The following is a 25,495-nucleotide window of genomic DNA, read 5'->3' as shown; positions in this document are numbered from 1 at the left end:
CGGATGGAGAGAAGTTTTCGTTTCTTTTAAAAATTTGGCACAGGGGCCCAGAAATGTTAGAAAAATTAATTATTTCGTTAGGCTGAATTAGTTTTACAACCCTATTGGATCAGGGAGGTTCAATCCGAACTGAGCGCATTCATGTTAGTGTTTTTTTTTGTATTGAAGAAACATCCCGCTGTACTTTCGAAGAAAATTTATTTCTTTTACTCTGCTATCATTTACATACTTCTTTATTCAAATCATCAGAGTGTTACACGTTGTCGGCATATATGTATGTACTAAATGTTTTTTTCTTTTACATCATTAACTCTTACTCTTAAAAAACTAAACACTGGTTGCTGATGTCTGTGATAACATACACTCATTTTGGTCGGAAATAATTTCGCTAAACTGCATGTGAGTTGACTTGTAGAGCTGTGCTGCTCGATTGCTTTGTAACTAAATACACATATACACACGCTTCTCGGAAAACATTGTTACAATTTTGGGAAAATTTAGCTTATCTTGTGTATGATTCTTTAACGATTTTATTTTTTTTGTTCGTTTGAAGGATCTAATATGTTTTAGTCTGGTTCCGCTGGGTTTTTAATATACGTATTATAAAAAGGTTAACTTTTGTTCAAATGCTGTCAAGGATAAGAATCCGCCATCCTGTTGTATATTTAAACTTATAATACCGAATAAAGTTGGTGTTAGTTGTAACTAAGGTGAGTTAGAAATATAGTAACATTCGGTTTATATAGTACATTTTGTTTATTGAAATCATAAGTAAATCGTTTGTTAGTACATAGGTTATTTTCTAAGAAAAGCCTTCGAGTGAGGAACGCGAAAGAATAGTTTACTATTTGGTTGAATTAGTAGCGAAGCCAACTGGTTTCGACCATCAGACACCTTTTGCCGTTTCTTTCGCTAGAATACGCTCTATACCTATACGACTTCAAATATATGATTTTAATATCATTTTTTTGTATATTGATTTTTTTTTCATCTAGCTCAATATATAAGGAGTATAAAAATATACATTTTGTATCTGCAGCTAGGTTTGTTTTCCCTTTAGTATTTTCCTCATTTCTAGTTGTATCGTCGGTTTTGTTGTGAATTTGCACTAGATTTTATTATAATTTTGATACTTTATTTATTCTGCAGCGGGAATGATAACAGTTTTACTAGATGTTTACTTTGAGGAATTTGTACGATTCTAGAGGTTTTGCGTGGCATGGCTGACAATCTATGCGGGTGTAAGTGAATATGCCACCTCATGTTGCTCCTCTGAAGAAATATACAGATGTATTGTTCTAGCCAAGTATGCCACAAGCAGAACAAAGTGGCAGCAAGTTAAATCGCCGTTTAAATTTCTACACTCTCTATAATACAACGGGTGTTCTATTAGAAAGGCAAGGCTTGTATTTTGATGGTTACCATATTTAACAGAAATGCAGCTTGAGTTAGGTCATTGTTTTAGATTGTTGCTAAACGGTCAAAGCATTCGTGGGGGTCTTTACTTTTTTTTGTTTCGCTAGCGTTAGTTTAAGCGTGCGGCGGTCTAATTATTTTAAAGTCTAGTACATATGTAGGTTTTAGTGGAGGAGTGCTATTTGTTTCATTTTCTGATTTATACTAACGTATCATTGGTACATCGATAAATTTTCAGCTAAACTATAATGTACATAGAGGAAGATTTGTTATCTTACGATGTGTTACAACGCTTCAATAGGAATAGGAAAAATTGTTGGCTTGGAGGATAGCTCCACATGAGACGCGGTCAAATTACGGAACATAATATAATGTAACTGAAATGTTTTTAATAGAAGAGTGTAGACGAAAGGTTGCAATGTGTGTTTTTGGATCTTGAGTCGTAGTTCAAAATTCTATCCTACTTTGAGTAGTCGAAATTTTGTTGTGTTTTGCGATGTGGATTGAGTTATCTGGAGCAGTGGCCTTTGTAAAGTGTTGTAAAACACCCATCATATTATTTCATTTTATGCTTATAATATCAAAACATTGCAGAGATATCAAAGTATTTAGTTAGCTACAGTTAAAATTTCGATCGATTCGTAAACCATTTACGTTTTTGGTTTATTTTTGTTATACGCTCAGAACACAACAGGATTTAGTTTTTGTTCGCATACAAATGTGCAGATTATATATTTGGTTTAATCGAGGTTCATACAATTTTTAATTCTTTCGCGATTTTTATTGTGCTATAAAGCATTACATATATAAACCAGTTAAAATAAACATTATGAATTCACATTTAAAGAGAAGATCAATATGACAAAATGCAAAACAATCAACAGAAAAAAAACTCTAAAAGGAAGAAGATTTCTGATTGGGAACTAGAAAGAGTATTTGAACTGATGATGCTTGCACCCTGGAGATGTCTCCGGTGTTTCCCAATACTGATTAAAGCTATGCTACCAGAACAAAGTGACGTTCCAGAAGCTGATCAATGGAGACTTTGTTGAAGTTCATAGCGAATTTTTACATTGCAATAGGATTAAACAAATTTTACAATGTATGGTGAGCCCTTCCAACTTTTATTTTCGGTCGTTCATTTATTGGTGAAAAGTGTTGATGGCGGGTGCACGACAGATTAAACTGGAGCATAAAGGAGAGCGGATGTCGCTACTATGGAAATCCGAAAATTTCGAAATTTGCAATAATACTGACAGGGTTAGAACACGGATAATGATGAGTAGAAGCATACCTAAGAAACTATCAAATAAACAGGAACTGCGAAGGTGGAACTCTATTCGTATGTGGCATCGTTGAATGGATCACCGGCCAGGTAAATTTTAAAGAGAAGATTTGAGAAGCGGTTCGAGGTTGCAGAACTGCGACTTAGATATTATTTGCGATGTTTCTTGTGAAGAAAACGGGAAGGCGCACCGGTATTTAGCGGACTAAAATCTCTCGAAAAAAATTGGCGAAAGAATAATCCAGTGGATTCCTGTTCCTATGTCGAGAAGGGCGACTAACAAACAGATATGGCTGTGGACAAAACCAACTTAGAGTAATGTGGTATCCGGCGGGTTGAAGTATCGCAATCAAGAAGTGATCCAATGGGTTCCTACTCCCACGGCGTAAGAGACGACTGAAAACTGGTGTCCACAAGTCAAGGTGTTTTTTCGTACCGATGACTGAATGGCTGGCAGAACTGAAATGTGCTGGTCGCACAGTGTTGTGGGTCCTACCCTTGCTGTACTACACGAATGTTAGAGGACACAGTGGATCGTTTGTTTCTTCTCATGTCGGGGTTCGCTATAGGCGGTTATAAGCCAACGTATTTGGTATATTCTAGTTGATCGAGTATAGTTAGAGTACAGGGCCTGGCACTCGAAGTGTAACCAATTGAAAAGACCGTAAATGCGGCATGGAAAATATATTTTATTTACTGCTTTGTTTTCTTAGTTGATAATGTGATTGTTCATTGTATAGACGTTGTTAGCATTAAGCCGCTGAGGATGACTGAACATGTTAGTAGGTCGAAACGTCCGGTAAAATGCAGTTTGTTTTAATTTTCACCAAAAAAAAAATCGATAACCGTCCATACCAAATTTTATTTACTTTATAGTGAATGTGTGGAAATAATCAAAAGTTCAGCAATAATTTACTTTTACTCGACATGACCACCTCTTTTGTCTTGACTATGGCTTTGAGACGGACAAAAAACGAATTGCAAGATGCTTGAATGTGACTTGCCGGTATTTTGGCTCACTCACGGACTATAGCTTTCCTTTGCTTCTCGACGCTGTTTATTTTTTTCTTCGGGTATTGCTTTCCAAAATTGCACATTCGCATCTGGTGATTTCGAGATCCATTATGTGGTCGAAATTATGTTTGGAACGTTTAAAGCCATTCCTCGTGCTTTGTGAGACGGTGCCGAGTCTTGTTGAAACGTCCATGGATTACGACCGAAATATTTGTCTGCTTACGGCCTCCAGAATACTCCCGATAACATGTCGCATTAACTTTTCGCCAGGTCGATAAATACGATTAGAGAGCGCCCATCTGCGGAGACAGCGTCCCAAACCATTATTTGTGACAGGTGCAGCCTCCAGGTGGGCAACCGATACTTCAAATTCTTATATGAACGGTGTAAACCCTATCATTTTGAGAGTTTACGAATTGTTCAATTTGAAAAAAAATTCTCGTCAGAAAACACGATGTTCGGAATTTAACCGCTTTCGGGCAAGCGTGACTCCCTTCTTTTGAATTGCATCACAAATCATTTTTTTGCGTTCATTTTTGGTAAAATGCTTTATAGAGAGCTGATTAGAGCACGGGCATAGTGTAGTTGGTAAATCAGTTGCCTTGTACGCAGCTTACCTGGGGTTCGATTCCCAACCCCACACAAGGAGTTAGAAATTTTTCTAAAGATATTTTTCTAACCCGAAAAGAGGCAAATGACCATTAAAACCTCGAGTGTCGGACCCTGTAGCAAAATTAATCTTCAGCATAAACGTACAGCAAACTATCAATCTATCTCGCCTTGTGCAGTAACGAAAAGTTTCCCTAGATTTGGTTCAAGAACTGTATTTCCATAAAGGAAACACCTATGTTGGAAAACTACGGGGTTAGTCTTTGTAGCTTTCAACAAAACTGGTATGATAAATGCACGTGAAATGCCTCGTGTATGTCTACTTGCGAATAGTGCTATTGATGCAAGTTTTATATCCGACCTCACAACTCGCGATATTTGTGCTGTCACGGTCAATATGACCATTGATAACATAAACAAGAAATACGTCCATTTTCGGCATATTTGCTGCATAATAAATTATACTCTTCTGATGATTTCTAAAGGGTTGCATCATACAGAAATGGGTTTACACTCATAAACAGCATTGATCCGAATGCTCACCAAAAAACTTGGGGCAGCTCAAATATCAATTTGAGAGGCACCGAATTGTTGGAATACTTAAGCAGTACAAATCTGCATAAACTTAATGAAGAATATCGACCAATATTTTCATAATTTAGTAGGGAAGCGGTGTTAGATGTAACTCTTTGCTCTGATGGTATTATCGTACCCAACGAGCTCCAACCGTCGTTACCTGATCATAAGTACATCGTCTTTTATAAGACATCTCTCATATTGTAATCCCAAATGTACGAAAGGGAACCTCTACGAAGACTGGCGATTAGGTTTCATGTGTATTTTCCAACGATTGAATCTTCAAGTGACTTGGATGAGATCGTAGATAAAACATATTCCGTGAGTGATAGAACACCGACTTGTTCGATTTAAAAAAGTTATGTAGAAAAACTCGGAATCGCAGACGCAGGAACGAGTCGGAGGCATTTAAGTTGGCTCGCATACCACACCGAAAAGCCCTTCGATCTGCACAACGAGACTAGTAGATTAAATAGGTTACTTTCGAAATCGAAAGACTTTCATATCAGTTCTATTAGAATTGCCAATGGTCTGACTTATCTGACAAAGATGTAGTATTCAACTGTCTTTTTGACACACACTTTCCAGGCTGTACGTAGCCATCACCGACGACTGCTCCTGAATTCTTTTCAGGTAGTTCCAATCCTTGGGCATTTGCTCGTAGAATTGGGACAATCGAATCGATCAAATAGGCGATTGAAAGAATTACTCCGTATAGGTCTACAGGAAACGATGGAATCATTCCGGTTCTACTTCAAAGAAGATATGAACAGTTCAAGCATATCTTGAAAAAAGTTTTTACTTGTAGTTTTACAACAGGTTATATTCCATTCGCGTAGCGGAAAATAATTTTAAAATTCATTCCTAAAGGTGATCGCGTTACTTATGAGGAGGCAAAGAGCTTTAGACCGATCAGTCTTACATCCTTTCTTCTCAGATCAGTGGAACGTTTAATCGACCACTACTTTCGGAATGTTAGTTTGGGCAAGCACCCGCTTCACGCTATGCAACATACATATCAGCGGCGGCAGTCTACTACCACTCTGTTACACAATGTTCTATACAACATTGAAAAAAGTTTTCCGCAAAAGCAATCAAGTTTAGGTGTTTTTCTTGATATTGAAGATGCTTTTGACAACATGTCTTTCGAATCCAATTTGGAAGCAGCACGAGTTCCTTCATATATCACGAGCTGGATACACGCAATGCTTAACAACCGACATCTCTGTGTTCATTGTTAAGACGAGTAGAGATAGAGAAACTGAGTGTCTGTGGATGTCCTCAAGGTGGTGTGCTGTTACTACTTCTGTGGAACCTTATCGCTGATGGTTTGTTTAGGAATCCGACATATTGTTTCACCGATGATTATCATATAATGATTACCGGTATTTGCGTTAACATCTTTTTTGATTTGGTGCAGCATGCCTAATGTATTGTTGAGCAATGGTGTCTTCATATTGGGCTATCAGTTTACTCAAATAAAACAACAATGATGGTTTTCGCACAACGAAGGATTGCAACTGGAGCTCGTCCGTTGCAGTTCTTCGACCCTGAAAATTTTTTCGCCGATCAAATTGAATACGCTGAGGTAATTCTTTACTTAAAAATATTGCTCTAAAATTGGTCTAAATTGTTCAGCTCACCTGGATTTCATACTCACGAAAGCTAACGTGGCCTTTGGCAAATGATGACAGGCTTTCGGCAAATCTTGGGGACTCAAAGCCAAGTCTACAAAATTGTTAGACAAATACTGGCAATGGTGGCAGAAGGAAGAAGTCACTATAATTCAATTAAAGTTAAACCATCTTCCATGGATGATCTTGATGGTGATGATTGCTGTGTTCAAAACAACAATTATAGCTGCTCTAGAGGCTCTCTTGAACATAAAACCATTATATGTGTTTCCGAAACAAGAAGCACTTTCATGTGTATACCGTCTTGAAGTTACTAGATTCTGGGCCCCAAATAGTTACTTGAGATGAGTATATACTTGTTCGCAGTGACCTTACACTCAGACGTAGTTTTCCTTTGAAAACTTTCAATGTGAGAATTCCTTTCCTCGGGAAATGACTGCCTGGCTGTATGAAGGGACAATTTGAAGAATAGCTTGTTACACTGATGGTTCTCTCTCTCTCTGTTTGAGGAGGGCCGCCGAGCCTATGTTGGTGTGTTTTGTCGTGAAATGAGATTAGACCAATCCTATTCGCTTGGTAGATACTGTACCGTATTCCAAGCAGAAATCTTCGCGATTCTATGTGGCGTACAATCGGCACTTCGAAAGGGAATTTGCTGCGAAAAAATATTTTAGCTCTGATAGGCTGGCCCTAAAAGCACTTAGTTGATTGGGTGGACGAATTGGCTAGAACGGGCGCTGTAACTGACTTCGTTGGTGCAGAATCAGTTTTACCACTGACGATAAGTTGGATAAAGCACGAGATTCGCTCTTGGGCTGCATCCTAACATGCCAACCATTGGCGTAGCTTGCAAACTTCAAACAAAAGCTTCAGAATTTGCTGTATTTTTTCAAGAACAATGGCAGTGTTCTAGTCAGGGCACTGACTGGACATTGCAAACTCAATTATCACATTCTAAATGATTACATGTCTACTATTCAGTGTGCTGAGTTATATCGTGTGATCTTTGTGAATCCGGTTACGGAACTTCATATCATTTGATACGCCCTGCAGTAATGCATTGCGTATACGGATTTTTGGTTTTCAACACATAGATGAACCTATGTACAGGGGCTCAACTCAAGGATATGCTATTGTTCCCAAACCAGAGTGGTAAAGAGCTATCGGCTTTATCAGTAGGATTAACTATTCCTCCGAGATTGAAAAATCTAGGATGTTTATTGTTTTGTGTTGCGATTGTATTGTGTAGTCATTTTCCATTTATTTACCTTTCTTCTTTCGCCTCCCTTTCCCTTCCCATCAGGAAAGTGTTGAGACGACAAGCCAAGGTTCAAATCTCCGAATAATATGAGAAACGTGCCAATTGAGCCAATATATTCTGATTCCTGAAAATATCCAAATATAACGAGTAACTCCTTTCGACTGGCTTTTCAATTGTATATTTATAAAGATTTGGCGATAAAATATACTTTTACAGAAATGTTTACATGAAATTATAGTTTATAGGAGTATGCTTCATATGATGCCATATAGCGCCATCTGCAAAGATTATAGAGAATAAACACCTTCCAATCTTATGTCGAAGATGCCAAAACGAACGGCTTTCCAAAAGATTTTTTTGCTAGTATGCTAGGATAGAGATGATCTAGATCAGTTTTTGCTTATTTAGAACAAGAAGAAGTTCTCAACAAAATGCTGAATTTTATCCAATATACCTTCCCGAAAACACAAAATCTCCAGGATACATAAGCAGACGCTAGAAATTTTGTTAAGTGAAAGTAGCATCCTGCCCCACTGTGCCCCCTTTAGAGTCGAACCCTACCACGAGAATGTTGACATGCGATTACTTACGATTTCGAATGTTGAAATTTGATCTATAAAAATAGACATCAATAGAAGGTGTAGTAGCACTAGTTTACGCTTTCTAGAAAATGCGACTAGCTATCCACTTCAAAATTCGCATTTCTTCAACATTGATAAGCACTGGTGATTTTACAGATCATGCACCATCTGCATATTTCGTCCGAATTTTATCCCCCAAGGCTGTAAAAAGAATACACTATTCCAAACTAGTCTTTCGGATTGACTTGTCACGTTCATCTGCAGTCCAACCAGCTTGAGTAATCCGGAAATTCAAACTAGATTCGGTCATGATTCAGAATCCCCAACGGTCACAAAGATGGCTATATCGCCCTGATACGCATAGCTGTCCCACTAGCAATGTTAAATTATTGACAAGTTATTAATTTTAGATAGTAAACTATTTTACATGTTGCCATATTAGACCTTCAGTAAACCATAAACATATTATATATAGATATCAATAGAAATTATGTATTCTGAATAAACTTCGGACAGAAATAGTCAACAACATTAATATTCATACAAAAAATCGAAACATAAGGTCGAACTACAATCTAAAATCATACAATTGGCCTTTCATACTTTCTGTTCTATACAGTGGCAGTATTATTTCGATTCTAGTTTCCAAACACATTGACTTGATAAAACTATTCGTAAATGGAAACGTTTCGTTTTTTTAGTTTCCACCACAACTGTAAGACCAGAGGATAATAATTGAATCTCCGTCATTTCCGTCTGACTGGGCGCATAGGGTTGTGAGTGCAACTGGGTTTCATCAAATAAGGTATATTTTATGGACCGTTGAGTTTAATGCTTAATAATCTGATAGATTTGATAGAATGTACTGATTGACTCAAATTGTCCAGATATGTGGTAATGTTTAATTATTGAACTTTAAATTTAGGATGATGCGAAGGGTTAAGCGTGGTATTGTTTCGGAGAATAATTTAAAATAATGGAGCCAAAAATGTGGCATCATATTCTTCTAGTAAGAAACGAAAAATCCTAACAAAAAAACTGTGCTAAAATGTAAAAACATCACAATTAAATAAGGTCATTCAAAGGATTCGCTAGAACATCTTCTGGCTCAACGGTCGTTCGATTTCGTTATGGGTTCGGGTTTATTATGCTTTTGCTCCGGGAATTTTACCTAAGACCTTGGACAGGTCCACTCCAGTGAGGGCGTTGATTGCTGGTGGAAGTTGACCGACGAGACGCGTCACATCGGCGGTGGTGTTGTCGTTACCTCCGATCAGCACAATCTCATCGGTTTTCGCTAGTGGAGCTGCTATTTCGGCGGCGATCTACAAAAAAAATATAGTCAGTAACAATCTGTTATATGTTGACAACATCCCTAGGAACCATACCTTTGGCAGTGACTCGAGAACTATATTCATAATGGCAGCATCTCCGTACTGTTTGTAAACATTGGCTTTCATTCGCATCCGCTCGGCTTCCGCCTTGCCTATCATTTCGATTGCGTGTGCTTCGGCAGCACCGATTTTCTTGATTCGTTCTGCTTCAGCCTGCGCAACAGCGACCGTTTGAGTGCGTTTACCTTCTGCAATCATCTGAACACGGTAGCTTTCCGCTTCTGCCGGAAGCTTCACCGTGGCCGAAAGTTCACAATCTTTTCGCGCGATCTCCTGTGTCTCGATCTCAATCTGTTTACGGCGTTCAACGATATCGATCTGAATTTCTTCGTTACGAATCCTCTGACGAATTTTAGCTGCCTGCAGTTCATATGCAAGCTGGGATTCAGCTTTCTGTAATCGTAAACAAAAAAATACAATTCTCTTCGATTTCAGCCAATTTTTTTTCTCTTACCGCAGTGTTGATTTCTTGGTCAAAATTTGCCTTCTGAAGTTTGTACATTCGGGCATTGTCCTCAATTTTTGTATCCGTAGAATACTTAACATCCATTGCACTTTTTTCGCATTCAGCCTCCCGGATTCCAGCATCTCTGCAGAATTTTTATTTTTGAAATTTATTTAAACAAATTTCGTCAACAGTGAAAACGGCTCACCTGTTAGCTTCAGCCACACCGGCGTCTGCGTCCCGTTTGACGTTGGCCGTCTGTGCCTTGCCCAATGACTGCAAATACTGCACATCGTCGTACACGTCTTTGATGGTGAACGACAGGATTTCGATGCCCATGCGGCCAACATCAGGTGCTGCGACCTCGCGAACCAGTGCGGCGAACTGGTCGCGGTCTTTGTACACTTCTTCGACTGTAAGAGTTCCTGTAGCAAGAAGAAAAAAAGAATATATCTATTTGATTATATCATAAGCGACCTTTCCCAAACTCGCTTGTGCAACTGAAGGTGCACTCTTATTACCTTTTGATGACCATACAGGTACCACTAATTATCAAGGCTAGTTTCAACGTGCCCATCCAAACGTACGACATTTTTCGCGAACAGGAATGACCACCTTGTATGACTTGTACAAAAAGAAGATTTTATCTATCTCTGTGCATACGAGGAACGAATAATTCATTTCCCGTTTCACAGTATTGCCAACAGTTGCATAAGAGTCGGAACACTATGTTCCCATCGAACGCAGCCGGTGGTATTAAGTTATCTAATCAATGCCAACGGCGAAATGAACTGCATTGAATAAGCTTTTCAACGTGTCCACTGCATTGGACAATAGAAGGTGATATTTTGGTGCAATCTAAACATGCTATTTTTAAAATTTTGATATTCTTTGCGACAATTTTTTCTAAAGAAATATACATTTCGTATATGATTAGTTATTGATCTTCTAACTTGAGAAAATTTTTGCACGCTTATAACCTTAATGTCGTTCATTGCTTATCGGTGTATGTATTATCTACGTATTGTGTTTGTAATTGATTACACTCAAGTTTTTTTTACGCGGTTTTTTTTGCGCGGTATTTTTTACGCGGTTTTTTTTTACGCGGATTTTGAAATTTACGCGGTTTTCATTTACGCGGATTTTGAAATTTACGCGGTTTTCATTTACGCGGTTTTTGAAATTTACGCGGTTTTCATTTACGCGGTTTTTGAAATTTACGCGGTTTTCATTTACGCGGATTTTGGAATTTACGCGGTACTCATCAATGAGGTTCCCTTTATCGCGGATTCTTAAATTTAAGTGGTCTTCATTTACGCGGATTTTGAAATTTACGCGGTTTTCATTTACGCGGATTTTGAAATTTACGCGGTTTTCATTTACGCGGATTTTGAAATTTACGCGGTTTTCATTTACGCGGATTTCGAAATTTACGCGGTTTTCATTTACGCGGATTTTGAAATTTACGCGGTTTTCATTTACGCGGTTTTCATTTACGCGGCTCGTATCCCCCGCGTAAAAAAAAACCTGAGTGTATTTACCTTTGGTCGGTACTCGACAACTTCCCAACCATAAAAAAGTTAAAGAATTTCGATTCTGGCATTTCTGGGAACAAGACTACATTCGACGTTTTTATGCACCTAAGCATCACCCTTTGGTACATGTGGTGCAACTAAACTCGCGTTTCTTAGATAAATTTGTTTTTTTTGTTGTTTCGATTGCATCTCGTCTGTAACTAGCACCAATTATGGCTATTTTCTATCTAATATATATTTCCTGCACGAATGAATAATGCTTCGCGCATTTTTTCGAAAATTCCAGTGAAAGTGTCATGTTTCTACATTGAAAGTTGACCGCGAAATATGGGATCTAGAGAAAAACGGATCGGTAAATGAAAAAAAACCTGGTATCGTTATGGACTTATGGTGTCTTCGGAAAAGTTTCTGTATGGCACCTAGCGCTTTATTTGGTTTCATCATACTAGTTCGCAACTAAGAGAAGAGAAGACAATCGCGTAGCCAATTTGATCCAGTCCTAACCTCAATATTGAACCAGCTTTTGATTGGTCGTTTTGCCAGTCAAGAGCGTTCATAATATTTTTAAACGGGATGAAAAACAGTGCTGCTGAATTTATTTTGGCTACTTTTCATACACATGAACATTTCATGCAAATTGAATAAATACCCTGAATGACGAATAACTACGTGTATTGTTAAGAGAAACACGAATAAACATAAAATTCAATTTTTAAATGCAGCTAGTATTGTGAATTCTTGACAGAGGGTTGATATTTGAGGTACAATTATTTTCAATCTGGCAACGATGGATGCTTGTTGTCTTTGGAATTAAGACAGGGCCTGGTAGATAAAATTAAGAAGAGCAAGAAGCCTGTTGTCGTCTCTTCTCTTAAGTTCGCAATTCTAGTCTGCGCTGTTATCAACTTTTCAATAAAGCTTGATAGAAATATGGTGTATTCGAGAAAGTAGTAGGCCCTATCATTTTAACTACACTACCCGTCAAAAGTTTGGAATCGCTTCGATAAGTATTGCAACCAGGCCCTAGGGTGCGGTTGACCCCCGCCAAAGGCGCCAATCATATGGGGCGCTGAAATCTTGATATGCTTTGTAAAACAAATGGAATGTCATAAAATAAGTCAGAATAAGTGCCATTATTGCCTAAAAGTCGAACTTAACACGAAAGTCACTGTAAACAACAAAGGGGTACAAAACTAGTACTTAAGGTTGGACAGAGAATGGGCAAAAATCGAAAACGAAAAAAAAAACAGTTTTTTGCAACACCGTGTGTTAGATCTTCATAAAAATCAATTAGCTTATGTAGATTGTTGTTACAGTGCTGCTGATTTATTTTTATGAAGATCTAACACACGGTGTGGAAAGAACTGCTTTTTTTCGTTTTCGATTTTTGCCCATTCTCTGTTCAACCTTAACCAAAGGCATCAGACGACCACGCTAGGGCCCTGTCAGTCCCGTTCAAATTTATTTACAATAAATGGTTTTGTTCTCAAATGTAGAAAGGATAAAAGAGTAAATGACGAATGTGCTTGAGTTTAACGACACGAACATTTCAACTGAAAAGACATCACATTAAGGGGTTATATACAAAGTTGGCGATCGAATCGAAAAAAAATCATTGAACATTCTGAAAGTACATGCTTTTGAAAATATCTGTGCGAAATTTCATCAAGATCGGAGCACCAGATTTCAAACTACAGCCGTTCGCAGTGCGTAGGTTCTTCTGCGAATGAAGGTAACACAAAACTTTAAACGCAATTATCTCGGAACTAAGTTTTTTTGAAAAGTACCGTTGCGCTGAACGTGATATCTCAAAAACCATTCATCCGATTTTCATAAAGTTTTTGTTGATTTCTCGTGTACTTGAATGGTTCCTTTTTCATCAAAAAATTTTAGATTCTTTGCAATGGCTTTTTGATTAAAATTTTGAGCATCACAAAACTCAATTTTTGGGCCTGCGTGTTTTTTTTTGCAAGAAAAATTTTTTTTATTGGGAAATCGATCCGTTCAAGTACACCACAATACATTTTTCTTCAATAATCTTTTTATTTTTTTGATTTCAGTTGAGCGGTTCGGCTTGGAGAGCGTTCACCGCAAACCACTGCAAAAATAACACGCTTCGGGGGATAGGCCATATTTCCGCCAACCTTGAATTTTTTTTTTTAATTCAACTTGTTTTTTCGAACTTCGATAGTACTACCAATGAACTGTTTTTCGCTTTTTCAAATAAAATTTGCATACAGCACTTTAAAAAAATCACGAACTTAGCTCAATTTTTCGTCACAACTTTGTATATAACCCATTAACACTCGGAATACCAAGGGGTCAAAAATATGGAAACGCTTATTTTGACCGGTCATATCTCAGTTTTTCCTTAATCGATTTTAAATCCCTCTTCAACAATAGAGAAGCATGTCTTTTGTTAATACGTCGCATTAAAAAAAATAGAACAATAGAGCAAAAAGAGTAAAACAAAGTCAGCGAAAAAAATGACTTGCCATATCTTAGCTATTTTTTCATCGATTTCAAATTTTTCTTCACTTTTGGATAGGTATAAAATATCTTTTACAAAAATGGTGATCATAATATAATGAAAAACAAAGTTGTATATCCGAAGTTATTGTGAAAACAATAACTGAATGTCAGTACTGACAAAATGAGCTTTTCTGTTCAAACAATCGTATCTCGGTAGTTTCTCAATAAATTTCAATGTTGCTTACAGCAATGAAATCCTTAGAGCTTCTAGATTTGTAATGTATGCAATAGATAGCAGATATTTAAAAAAAACTATATTTTTTTGAGGTTTTAGGCGATATGATTTTCACAATGCGCGTGGCACACGGTTGTTTAATTTTTTTGCGCCTTACTTATTTTTACGGTTTGAAATACATGAGCTTGAGCATGAGCATGATGACCGTACAATTCGTAGTTGCTACTTCGTGGTTGACCAGAACAAGCGAAATTGCACAGAGAATCAACAAATGGGGCCTGGGAGTAGCTATCCATCCTCAATGTGCACGTTTCGAGAGTTCTACACGTTCAAATGGCAATAACGGCGCCGGCCACGTCTTTACAGTCATCGGGGAAGGTAAGGAATGTTAGTGTAGCAAACGTTGTTATGGAGACCGTGTATACCTCTGCATCTCCACGTTTGCCACGGGAAGGAGTTTTTGTTAGTAGAATGGGGTAAAGAGTCACACAAACCTGGATTCACCTTGATAAGTGATACGATCTATGCAACTCTAAGAAGTGTTATCATGTATACAAGTAAAGTCAAGGTCAAGTAAAAGAAGATTGCTGGAATACATGGATCCGATGAACGAATTCGGTAAATTGACGCTCCTGCAGCTGACAGGTAAAGATGGTGTACCTTTGCCAAGCAACCCCTTCATTATTTGCAAATCGGTTGAGGTTATCGCTGGAGGCCCAATCGAAGGTGCGAATACCGAAGCTCAAGGGACACGGTATACCCTTAGAGTTCGGAACCCTGCCCAAGTTGCTAAGTTGCAGAAAATGAACCAGCTCATTGGCGGCACTGAAGTAGTGGTTAAAGCCCATCCGAATCTGAACGTAAGCAGATGCATAATTTCCTGCTACGATTTGATTCATATGGAAGAGCAGAATGTTTCACAGGAAATCATAAGCCAGGGAGTGATTCGTGTACAGCGAATTACACGAAAGAAAGTAGTAGAATGGGGTAAAGAGTTACACAAACCTGGATTCACCTTGATAAGTGATACGATCTATGCAACTCTAAGAAGTGTTATCATGTATTTTTTGCTCTGGGCAGCCGGCTGCCGAGAATTTGATAGATTTATGTTTGTTGGATTAATTTGGAGATGCCCGGTTTGTAAAATAAACAACTTCAGCGTCGGACTGCCGACAGTCGGGAGTGTTGCTAATGTTTAATACAGTGTGAACAATTTTATTATTCCTTGTTTCTTTATTCTTGCGAAACACGATATTCCAAATAGAATTTAATATTATGAAAAGCGTCTGAAATACAAACACTATTTATAAATTTGGTATTTATGTAGCAAATAAAATATATTTATTTCTTTCTCCGCGAACAATTGAATAAGGTACCGAGTGTTATTCGCACGTGATGTTACTCCTCCGGAGATCGCGTAGATGGCTCACTGAACTAAGACCGTTAGTGCTTAAAGACGGTATAAAATAAGCACTACCGAAATACCTGAAACGACCAGCTTTTTATGTCGAATATATAATCGATGACGCAAATTTTTACACTAATCACTAGAACAAGATTGGAAACAATAATAACGAAAAGAAACTAACCTGTCACCTTTTACGTCAATAATCAAGCTAGAATATTTTGATGAAGAAATATGGTCAACGTGATAATCAACAATACAGTGCATGCACTACTTCAAAGCAAATGAAAGTATTCAATATAATGAGAACAATTAATTTAATTTGATTTATTGGGCTAAAAGTAAGCCAATGAATATGAAACTGAAGCATATATTCTTCGTGCTAATATGACTGCTGCAAATTAGTAACTGACTTCTGATTCTTCTCGCGAACTGTCAATTCTCAACCCTCATATATGATTCAACAGTCATCATTTCACTCAGGCAAGTTCATGCGTATTCCACACACACAATACCCAGTGGATTAGTTTCCTGGTTGGTCAAATACGCACTGAACAAACAAAGAAATTAGTTTTATCAGTCCAAAGAAATGTCAGCTCGATTAGCATGAACCGGCGGTTACGTGTTCCCTTACAATGCCATCAAATCAAAGAACATTTAAAATTACATGCGACAGAATATGCGCAATTCTCAATACAATAAAATGAAGACTACTTAATTATTTGCAATAACATAAGATCGGAAAAATTAGTTGCATAACCAAGGTGGTTCATTTTCAAAGATAGCACCTTATAAAATCGGTGATAAGGGACGCGGATGAAAATAGCTGACCACCGCCCTTAGTTTTACGGTTTGAAATGCAATATATTTATATGTATACATATGGATATTATTATATCAATATCTTCCTACAAACGTGGAGAAATGCAATATTGTATGTAAGTTACAAAATAATAATGTGTAATATAAAAAATTCAATAAATACGAAGAAGTTCCGAATTTTTAAAATACTTGTCATATAACTTTAAATTCAAAATGATGACCTATACTTTTTTGGATACCAATCGATTGTAATTGACGGCTACAATTTCTGAAAAAACAAATTCTTATATTTTCTCAAACAATAAAAAAGTACATAGAACTACAGAAATTTCATTTGGTTGGCAAATAGCTTCAAATTCATAGTGATGACCTATACTTTTCTATGTACCAATCGATTGTAATTGCTTTCGACTACAATATCTAAAAGAAATGATTTACCAACTACATGAAATTTCTGTAGTTCTACGTATTTTTGTCTATTTTTTGAGAAAATATAAGAATTTGTTCTTTCAGCAATTTTAGCTGCATTCAAATATAACCGATTAGTACATAAAAAGTATAGGTCCCTTTGAATTCCGCGAGATTTGCCAACTAAATGTTTAATTCTAGGTATTTTTATCTATTTTTGAGAAAATATAAAAAATTGTTCTTTCAGACTTTGTAGCCAATATCAATTACAATCGATTGGTACATATAAAGGTATAGGTCATCCCTTTGAATTCGACGACATTTACGACCTAAATGAAATTTCTCTAGTTCTACATATTTTTCTCTATTTTTTTAGAAAAAATAAAAATTGTTTTTTTTTCTGAAATCGTAGTCGAAATCAATTACAATCGATTGATACATAAAAAGAAAGATCATTGCTTTGAATTTGATGTTATTTACCAAAAAAATGAAATTTTTGTACTTTAACGTATTTTTGTCTATTTTTTGAGGAACTATAAAAGTTGATCTTTCAGAAATTGTAGCCGGAATCAATTACAATCGATTGGTACATAAAAAGGTATAGGTCATAGCTTTGAATTTGCAGTTATTTTCCAAATAAATGAAATTTCTGTAGTTCTACGTACTCTTGGCTATTTTTTGAGAAAATATAAGAATTTGTTCTTTCAGAAATTATAGCCGTCATCAATTATAATCAGAACTGAGTTGGAAACACCGTTCCGTACGGTACTACCAACGCGCATTCGCAAATTTCACACCGTGTTATTTCGTTGTTTTTCGTGAAATTCGCGGTTTATTTTTCGACGAAAACACGAGTGAAGTGCTTTTCCAGTGGTAAACAGTGAAAGATTGGTGTAAATCGGTTAAGAAACGGCTGAAAAAGTTTTAGTTTTGCCCACGCGGTGATATAGGTAGGGGAATTATGGTTAAAACCGACACCTTAAGCTTAACACTTTTTCTGGGTTGCCACAAAACCGATAAAATTATAATTTCTACGCAGAATTCTTCTTCAGAAAATTCTTAACGAGGCTTAATTTTGTTAGCGCTTCAAAAAATGAATTTTATTAAAAATTATTAATTGCAAAACTTGGAAAACAAAGTGACTTTTTAGGTACTGCGGGTAAAACCGACACCCCATAGAGGTAAGACTAACACCCCCTTTAATTTATTTTCTCTCCATTTTTTTTTAAATGTGATATATGCGCGAGTAATAAAGTGTGTGAATGTGTGATGCAAATATGTGCTTTTTGTAGCTTCATCATGTAGTGAGGGGAAAAGAATTCAAAAGCGTAGTGCTATAAACAAGAGTATTTTATGCTATGGGATTATTTCTTGATAAAGGTATTTTCAAATAATGCTTACGCACATCATTGCAACTTTCAGTGTCATTTTATTTCATAAGAGAAGATTTGCAAGCGTTCTACATTCTGCTAATCGGATTCATTCACTTATAAATGACACACACTTCTTAGTAAAACTACCTTTTTCAGACTTCATTTTTCGGACTCTGATCATCAACGATCTACCGGGGTATACAAATGATCATTGTCTCTTTGTGATAAAGTTCGTCTATGACAAACCAAGAGAACACTAGAACTTCGGTTTGATAAGCTTTTAGCAGAAATAGCAAAATCTTCGATAGAATCCGATAAGCAAAAATTCCAATTTTTGATTTTTAAAGAAACTTATAAGAAATAAACGCAATAAAAGTATTTCTGTGTATTTCTGCTATTGCTATAGTGTGCTAATAGTGTAATTGAAGTGTCACAAATATCTCCAGCCTTTTGTAATGAACCGCATGTAAACACAACCTTCTTAACAGCGTGTCGGTTTTACCCTAACAGTGTACATTTTTTTAAAAGCAATTAAAAATATTGAATTTCTCAAACTCGTCTTCAATGCACCCAGTTGATCATAGGAAAGGCCGAAAATAATAGGAACTGAAAAATGTGGCTTTTGTTTGGTAAAAACCTTAAAATCTGCCAACATTTTACATCCAAGTATGAACGCTGCTGTCGTATGTTTTGTTTTTTATGACATTCGGCGTACTAACGTAAATCCAATTTATCTTCAAATGCTCTACATAAACGTACTAATAATAAAGTGTCACTATAAAATAAATAAAAAATTGATTTCTAGGGAAAGTTGTGAGTGTAGAATTTACCCACAGTGTCAGTTTTTCCCACAATTCCCCTAAACAAGCAGCCGTGCCTATCCGCGTGGCTGCCCGGCCGTTTCATTCACTTGCCTTGTGATGTGGTGGTATTTAAGTCTAGTACAGTGCGGATCAAAAAATTTGGACGTTACAGTGCGTGTCAAAAAAGTTGGGACAATAAAAAGGGCGAAGTTCATCAAGTGCGTTTTTTCTTGGCGAAAGCCATAAAGTTCGCTTCTTTTGGCTGTGTAGAAAAGGAAAACAAGCAATAGCGACACTGCTCACTTACAGTGTGTACTAAAAGTGTGGGAACACTTCGAAAAAGTCGACGTTGAAGGGGCAAATAAGGTAAGATCTTTCCTTTTCTTCACCTTTTTTGTCCATTTGGGGCTGGTATCGGGTGACCGTACCGCATAGCAGTTTCTAACGTCTGGTGGTGTAATCCAAGATGGCGGCCTCTAGTAGCGGTGACCCGGGAGGGTCAAGTAAAAGAAGATTGCTGGAATACATGGATCCGATGAACAAATTCGGTAAATTGACGCTCCTGCAGCTGACAGGTAAAGATGGTGTACCTTTGCCAAGCAACCCCTTCATTATTTGCAAATCGGTTGAGGTTGTCGCTGGAGGCCCAATCGAAGGTGCGAATACCGAAGCTCAAGGGACACGGTATACCCTTAGAGTTCGGAACCCTGCCCAAGTTGCTAAGTTGCAACCAGCTCATTGGCGGCACTGAAGTAGTGGTTAAAGCCCATCCGAATCTGAACGTAAGCAGATGCATAATTTCCTGCTACGATTTGATTCATATGGAAGAGCAGAATGTTTCACAGGAAATCATAAGCCAGGGAGTGATTCGTGTACAGCGAATTACACGAAAGAAAGCCGAAAAAAGAGTGAATACGCAAGCGCTAATCTTGACCTTCTGCAAGTCCACATACCCGGAATACATGAAGATCGGTTTGCTTCACGTTCCTACCCGCCCATACTTTCCGAACCCGATGCTCTGTTACGGATGCTTCAACTACAATCATACACGCGTTCGATGTCCTGGTTCCCAGCGATGTTTTAACTGCTCGAGCGATCAAGACGGCGAAGAAAAATGCAAAGAAACTGCGTACTGTCGGAATTGTGAAGGCGATCACCAACCAACTAGGGGGGTGGGCGTAGCGTAGTTGATAAATCGATTGCCTTGTACGCAGCGCACCTGGGTTCGAGTCCCGACCCCGCACATAGGGTTAGAAATTTTTCATAAGAGATTTCTCTAACCCGAAGAGGCGAATGACTTTAAGGGTAAAACCTCTATAATCGAAATAAAAAAAACCAACCAACTAGCCGCGAATGTCCTGTTTATAAAAAAGAAATGGAGGTCATAAAAATAAGAGTACGGGGCAATCTAACATTTCCGGAAGCACGCTAACGAGCTGAACATCTAAGTAAAGGCAGCTATGCTCAGGCCACAGCACAACCGAATGATATCCTTAGGGACCATTCATAAATTACGTAACGCTTTTAGGGGGGGGAGGGGGTACAACAAGTTGTGACATGTTGTGACATAGGGGGGAGGGGGAGTTAGCTAGATCGTTACGTAACATGTTTTCACCGAAGAAAAAAATTTTTTTTCTAGGAATTTGTTACGTAATAGGGGAGGGGGGGATGGAGAAATTTGTGACAATTTGTTACATGGGGGGAGGGGGGAGTCAATTTTGGGCAATTTTTGCGTTGCGTAATTTATGAATGGTCCCTTAGTCTGCTGAAAGAATTAGAGCTAACAATGACGAGGAAGGATGAGCAGATCGCAAAACTTCTGGTGGAGGCCAAACGCGAAAAAATCGAGCAAATGATGGCGTACATCCATCAGATGAAGCAACATTCCGTTAGTCAAGAAAAGCCACAGCACAACAAAGAACAGAAGCAAACGAACCAGCCAATCTGGCCTGTAACGAGATCCGGGAACAACTCACCAGCGATAAATACGGACTCAAAACGAACAAGACCGCAGAAACAACATACCCCGTTCAGCAAACCCACGACAACCTCACCGGATAACTTAAGCCCACCATCAAAAAGAACCGCTGCCACTACCATCAACGAAACTATGGATTATTCAGACGATGGAATTGAGATTACCGAGACGCCTCCTAGCCAGCCTTTACGATAATTCTCATTTTCATCATTGTTTGGATACCGAAGACAACCCACGAACACTGACCACGAGATAGATCGGTTTGGAAGAGAGGAAAGTGTAGTATTCCTTCCAACGCAAGTACAGCAGGATGAAGGAACTGTCCGGGCCGTCATACCCTAACCCGTTGATAGTGAATTCACCTCTGTGGCTGATAGGAACACCGATTTCACCACTACAACTTGCGAACCAGCAAACAAAAAAATTCCGATCGACGAACAGAAGGAGATCAACTACACGATGCCCTTCCCCAGTGCCGACTGCAGTCGGTGTTTTTAAACATGATAGTGTAGTTTGTACGACAGCGGTTGGCACTGTGGGGCTGGACCTTCCTCAGGTCAGTTTCGAAGTTGTCAATCCCCTCGCAGGTACTGCTTGTTTGGATGTTCTTTCAGGTTTGACCGACAACATCGACGATACGCTTCTTCCACATCACCACTTGCTATCGCCCGGAGAAGGCTCATCGAGATATTCGTTTCGAGATGGAACAGCTATAACAACAACAGTAGTGTCGAAGCAAACAACGAAAACTACACAAAGTCTTTACCCAGTGCCGGTCGTTGTCAGTAGTTCTGGAAGTAATCGTGTAGTATTTTCGACAGCGGCTGGCACTATGGATAATTTCAGTAGATTTCATCGGCAACAACTACTCCCTGCTGGTAGCTGACGATAGATGTCGATGCCAGTATAAAGACAATCGCAGTTCGGATCCAATTTCCACAGCCATTGACGGTGGTGTCGATCTACGTCCCTCCCAATACTCAACAGTGTCTAGAACAGCTAGGTGACTTCCTCGAAAAGTTTCCACGTCCAGTGCTTGTACTAGGCGACTTTAACGCGCACCATAAACGCTATCCGAAAGATTACTCATCCTTAACAACGGATCGCACACTCGGATTGATCCAGCTACCGGTATCACTTCGGCTATTGACCTCTCGATCTGCTCCGAATCGGTGGCTTCGAAATTTGTTTGGCGAACACTTCCGGACACCCACAGCAGTGATCACTTTCCCATTCTCGTTTCCATTCCCCGACTGTCAAATTTCCCAACGAAAAGACAGAAATGGATTTACGACCAAGCAGATTGGAAAACTTAAGAGCGATTGACCGTCAACGCTATTCGACCGAGCGTCGAAATATCAATCGACTGTTTCGTTGACCGGTTGATTAGAGCAGCAAACACCGCGGTACCTCGCACTACCGGCAGAGTCGGCCCAAAAGCGGTTCCATGGTGGTGTCCGGAGGTGAAAGCAGCTATCAAAAAAACGGAGAAAAGCACTTAGAGCTCTGAAGCGTATACCAGCAGAGGACCCACGAAAAGCAGATGTACTGAAAAACTTTCAAGAAGCACGGGCGATAGCGAGAAAGTCTATCCATGACGCCAAAGAAAGATCATGGGAAGACTTTGTCGCAAAGATATCACCAAATTCAACTACGTTGCAGATGTGGCAGACAGTGAACACGTTGAGAGGGAAACGTCAGCATCGCCCAACTGTCATTAAATGGTCCAGTGGTTATACGGATAAGCCAGAAGAAATAGCTGAAGAACTGCCACAACACTACAGCGAAACATCCGCAACCTCAAGCTATTCGTCGTTCTTCCAGAGGAAGAAGGAAAAGGCCGAACGAAACCGCATAAACTTCTCGCCAGATACCGATGCTATTCACAATTCTGACTTCACTCTGTATGAGCTGCTGTGGGCGCTAGACAGAGGACGAAGTGGCTCTTCAGGACCGGACTGCATCGGTTATCCAATGCTTCAGCGATTGCCATTGTCGGTGAAAACTGCCATGTTGGAGTACTTCAACAGAATATGGCGTAGTGGCGTATTCCCACCCTGTTGGCGAACTGGAATAATGAAAGCCGTCGATAAATTGTCGAGAAGTGTTGGATTTACGATATCTGCAACGAAATCCAGCAGCTTCTACTGCAGCTCGAATGCCCGCCGTGAACCCACTCAAGCGGTAAAGGTAGATGGTGTAGCTGTCCAGACCCAAACGTTGCTGAAAACGCTTGGTGTTACTATCGACTGATCGCTCAACGTTAAAGCGCACTGTAAAATGACGAAGAAGGCGTGCGAATCCAGGCTGCGTATCCTGAAGATGATCGGTTAGATGATTAGTTTCCTCGTGGTCATCGTGCGTCTATACTGCAAATAGGGTCTGCAATTGTTACCTTTTGACTGCTCTACGGCATGGGGCAGGAGATGCCGTCATCCAAACTCTCGCACCTGCATACAACAGGATGATAAGGTTCACATCCGGAGCATATGTCACGAGCCCGATCCTAACCATTATGGCTGAAGCAGATACTCTGCCGTTAGATCTACTCGTTCTCCATACCAATGTACGATTGGCTAGTCGAATGATGGAAAAAGCAAGGATAATGCTGATCTTCCCTTGGTGCATCGATCCTCCGGTCGTTTGACAGAGGTGGTCGGAGCGTCTCTTCCAAATATTTGCTCTCGTACGCGGTTAGCTACTCGGAAGTGGTACGAAGCCAAACCCCAGATCGTGTGGGACGTCAAATCTGAACAATTCTGAAATTGTTCGTCCAGTTATTCAGGAGCTACTGACAGAACGTTTTAGCCGTTCAACAGTCGTACGCACTGATGGCTCCAAAGACGATGTCGCTGTCGGCGCGGGAGTTTTCGGAGAACACTATCAACAATCGGTTGACCTTCCGCCGCAATGCAGTGTCTTCTCCGCCGAGGCTTTCGCAATAAGAACAGCGTTAACTACGTACCACATTTCAAGAGACCTGCTAATAATGTCAGATTCGGCTAGCTGTCTATCAGCAATCGAAGCTGGCACATCCCAGCATCCGTGGATCCAGGAGATTGACAAAATGCTTCGAAACCGTCCAATCATGCTGTGCTGGATTCCGGGTCACGTTGGCATCCGCGGTAATGAAGAAGCAGATCGACACGTTGGAGAAGCCAGGGGCATTGCTCCCCTGGATATAACTGTACCGGGTGCAGAACGCCATTACTCATATCAAAATAGTCATCCGAAACCGATGGTTCAATCGGTGGTCAGTGTCCACTGAAATCAAGCTTTGTGAAATCAAATTTGACACGGTGAAGTGGACTGACCGCGAGAGCTCAGCTTCCTGTTGAAGAAAGAAGCCCCACCAATCTGCGAGTGCTGTAGAGTAACTGTTGACGTCCGTCATGTGATTCTCCACTGCAGGAGATACGACGAAGCTAGAAAAAAGAACGACTTTATACAACGAAGGAGAAAACGAAGAGAAACTGCTGAACTTCCTCAACGAAGCAAATTTGCATAATGAATTGTGAAAAATTTTAAATGTATATTGTTATAATTATGTAATTGAATGCGAAATTTGAAACTAATTTTCTTCCGACTCGAATGCACCCCTCCGGTGTAAAGTGTCATTAATAAACAACAATAACAACACCAATTACAATCAAAACAAAAAAGTATAAGTCATTGTTTTAAGCTTAACGTAATATGACGAATATTATAAAAATTCTGAACTTCTTCGTATTTAATGATTTTTTTCTATTACACATTGTCATTTTGTAACTCACATACAATATTGCGTTTCTCCACGTTTGTACGAAGATAATGATATAATAATATCCATATGTAATATGTAGGATTATTGAGTAAACATATTACATTTCAAACCGTAAAACTAAGCAAGGCGCAAAAAATTTAAACAACCGTGTGCCGTGTGCATTGTGAAAATCATATCGCCTAAAACCTCAAAAAAGTATAGTATTTTTTAAATATCTACTATCTGTTGCATACATTACAAATCTAGAAGCTCTAAGGATTTCATTGCTGTAAGTAACATTGAAATTGATTGATAAACTGTCGAGATACGATTGTTTGAACAGAAAAGCTCATTTTGTCAGTACTGCTTTCAATTACTGTTTTTACAATAATTTAGGATATGCATATTTGTTTTTCATTGTTTTATGATCATCGTTTTTGTAAAAGATATAACTATCCAATGATGAAGAAAAATTTGAAATCGGTAAAAAACAGCTAAGATATGGCA

General features: G+C 38.7%; 2 protein-coding genes across 12 annotated transcripts in view; one reads left to right on the top strand and one right to left on the bottom strand.

Annotated features, from left to right (window-relative positions):
• The window catches only part of LOC131683723 (glucose dehydrogenase [FAD, quinone]), a 107,988-nt gene that overhangs the window by 23,602 nt on the left and 58,891 nt on the right, over positions 1 to 25,495 (top strand). The window lies entirely within an intron of this gene.
• Positions 216 to 25,495, bottom strand: part of LOC131683731 (flotillin-2) — a 503,804-nt gene continuing 478,524 nt past the window's right edge. For 7 of the 11 annotated variants that reach the window (XM_058965979.1, XM_058965974.1, XM_058965975.1 and 4 more), the window contains 4 exons: positions 10,424 to 10,640; positions 10,225 to 10,360; positions 9,765 to 10,163; positions 216 to 9,701 (listed from right to left, as the gene is read on the bottom strand). In XM_058965979.1, the coding sequence (XP_058821962.1) occupies positions 9,522 to 9,701; positions 9,765 to 10,163; positions 10,225 to 10,360; positions 10,424 to 10,640 (932 nt within the window). In that variant the 3' untranslated portion in view covers positions 216 to 9,521. Of the gene's footprint in view, positions 9,702 to 9,764; positions 10,164 to 10,224; positions 10,361 to 10,423; positions 10,641 to 10,736; positions 10,840 to 11,756; positions 13,058 to 25,495 lie in introns of those variants that run through there. The other 4 variants (XM_058965980.1, XM_058965984.1, XM_058965982.1 and 1 more) reach the window with 2 other exon arrangements.

The sequence above is a fragment of the Topomyia yanbarensis genome, chromosome 2 (genome assembly GCF_030247195.1).
Source record: "Topomyia yanbarensis strain Yona2022 chromosome 2, ASM3024719v1, whole genome shotgun sequence".
Classification (NCBI taxonomy): domain Eukaryota; kingdom Metazoa; phylum Arthropoda; class Insecta; order Diptera; family Culicidae; genus Topomyia; species Topomyia yanbarensis.
The sequence above is the reverse complement of the archived record's forward strand: the minus strand, read 5'-3'. Positions and strand labels throughout refer to the sequence as shown.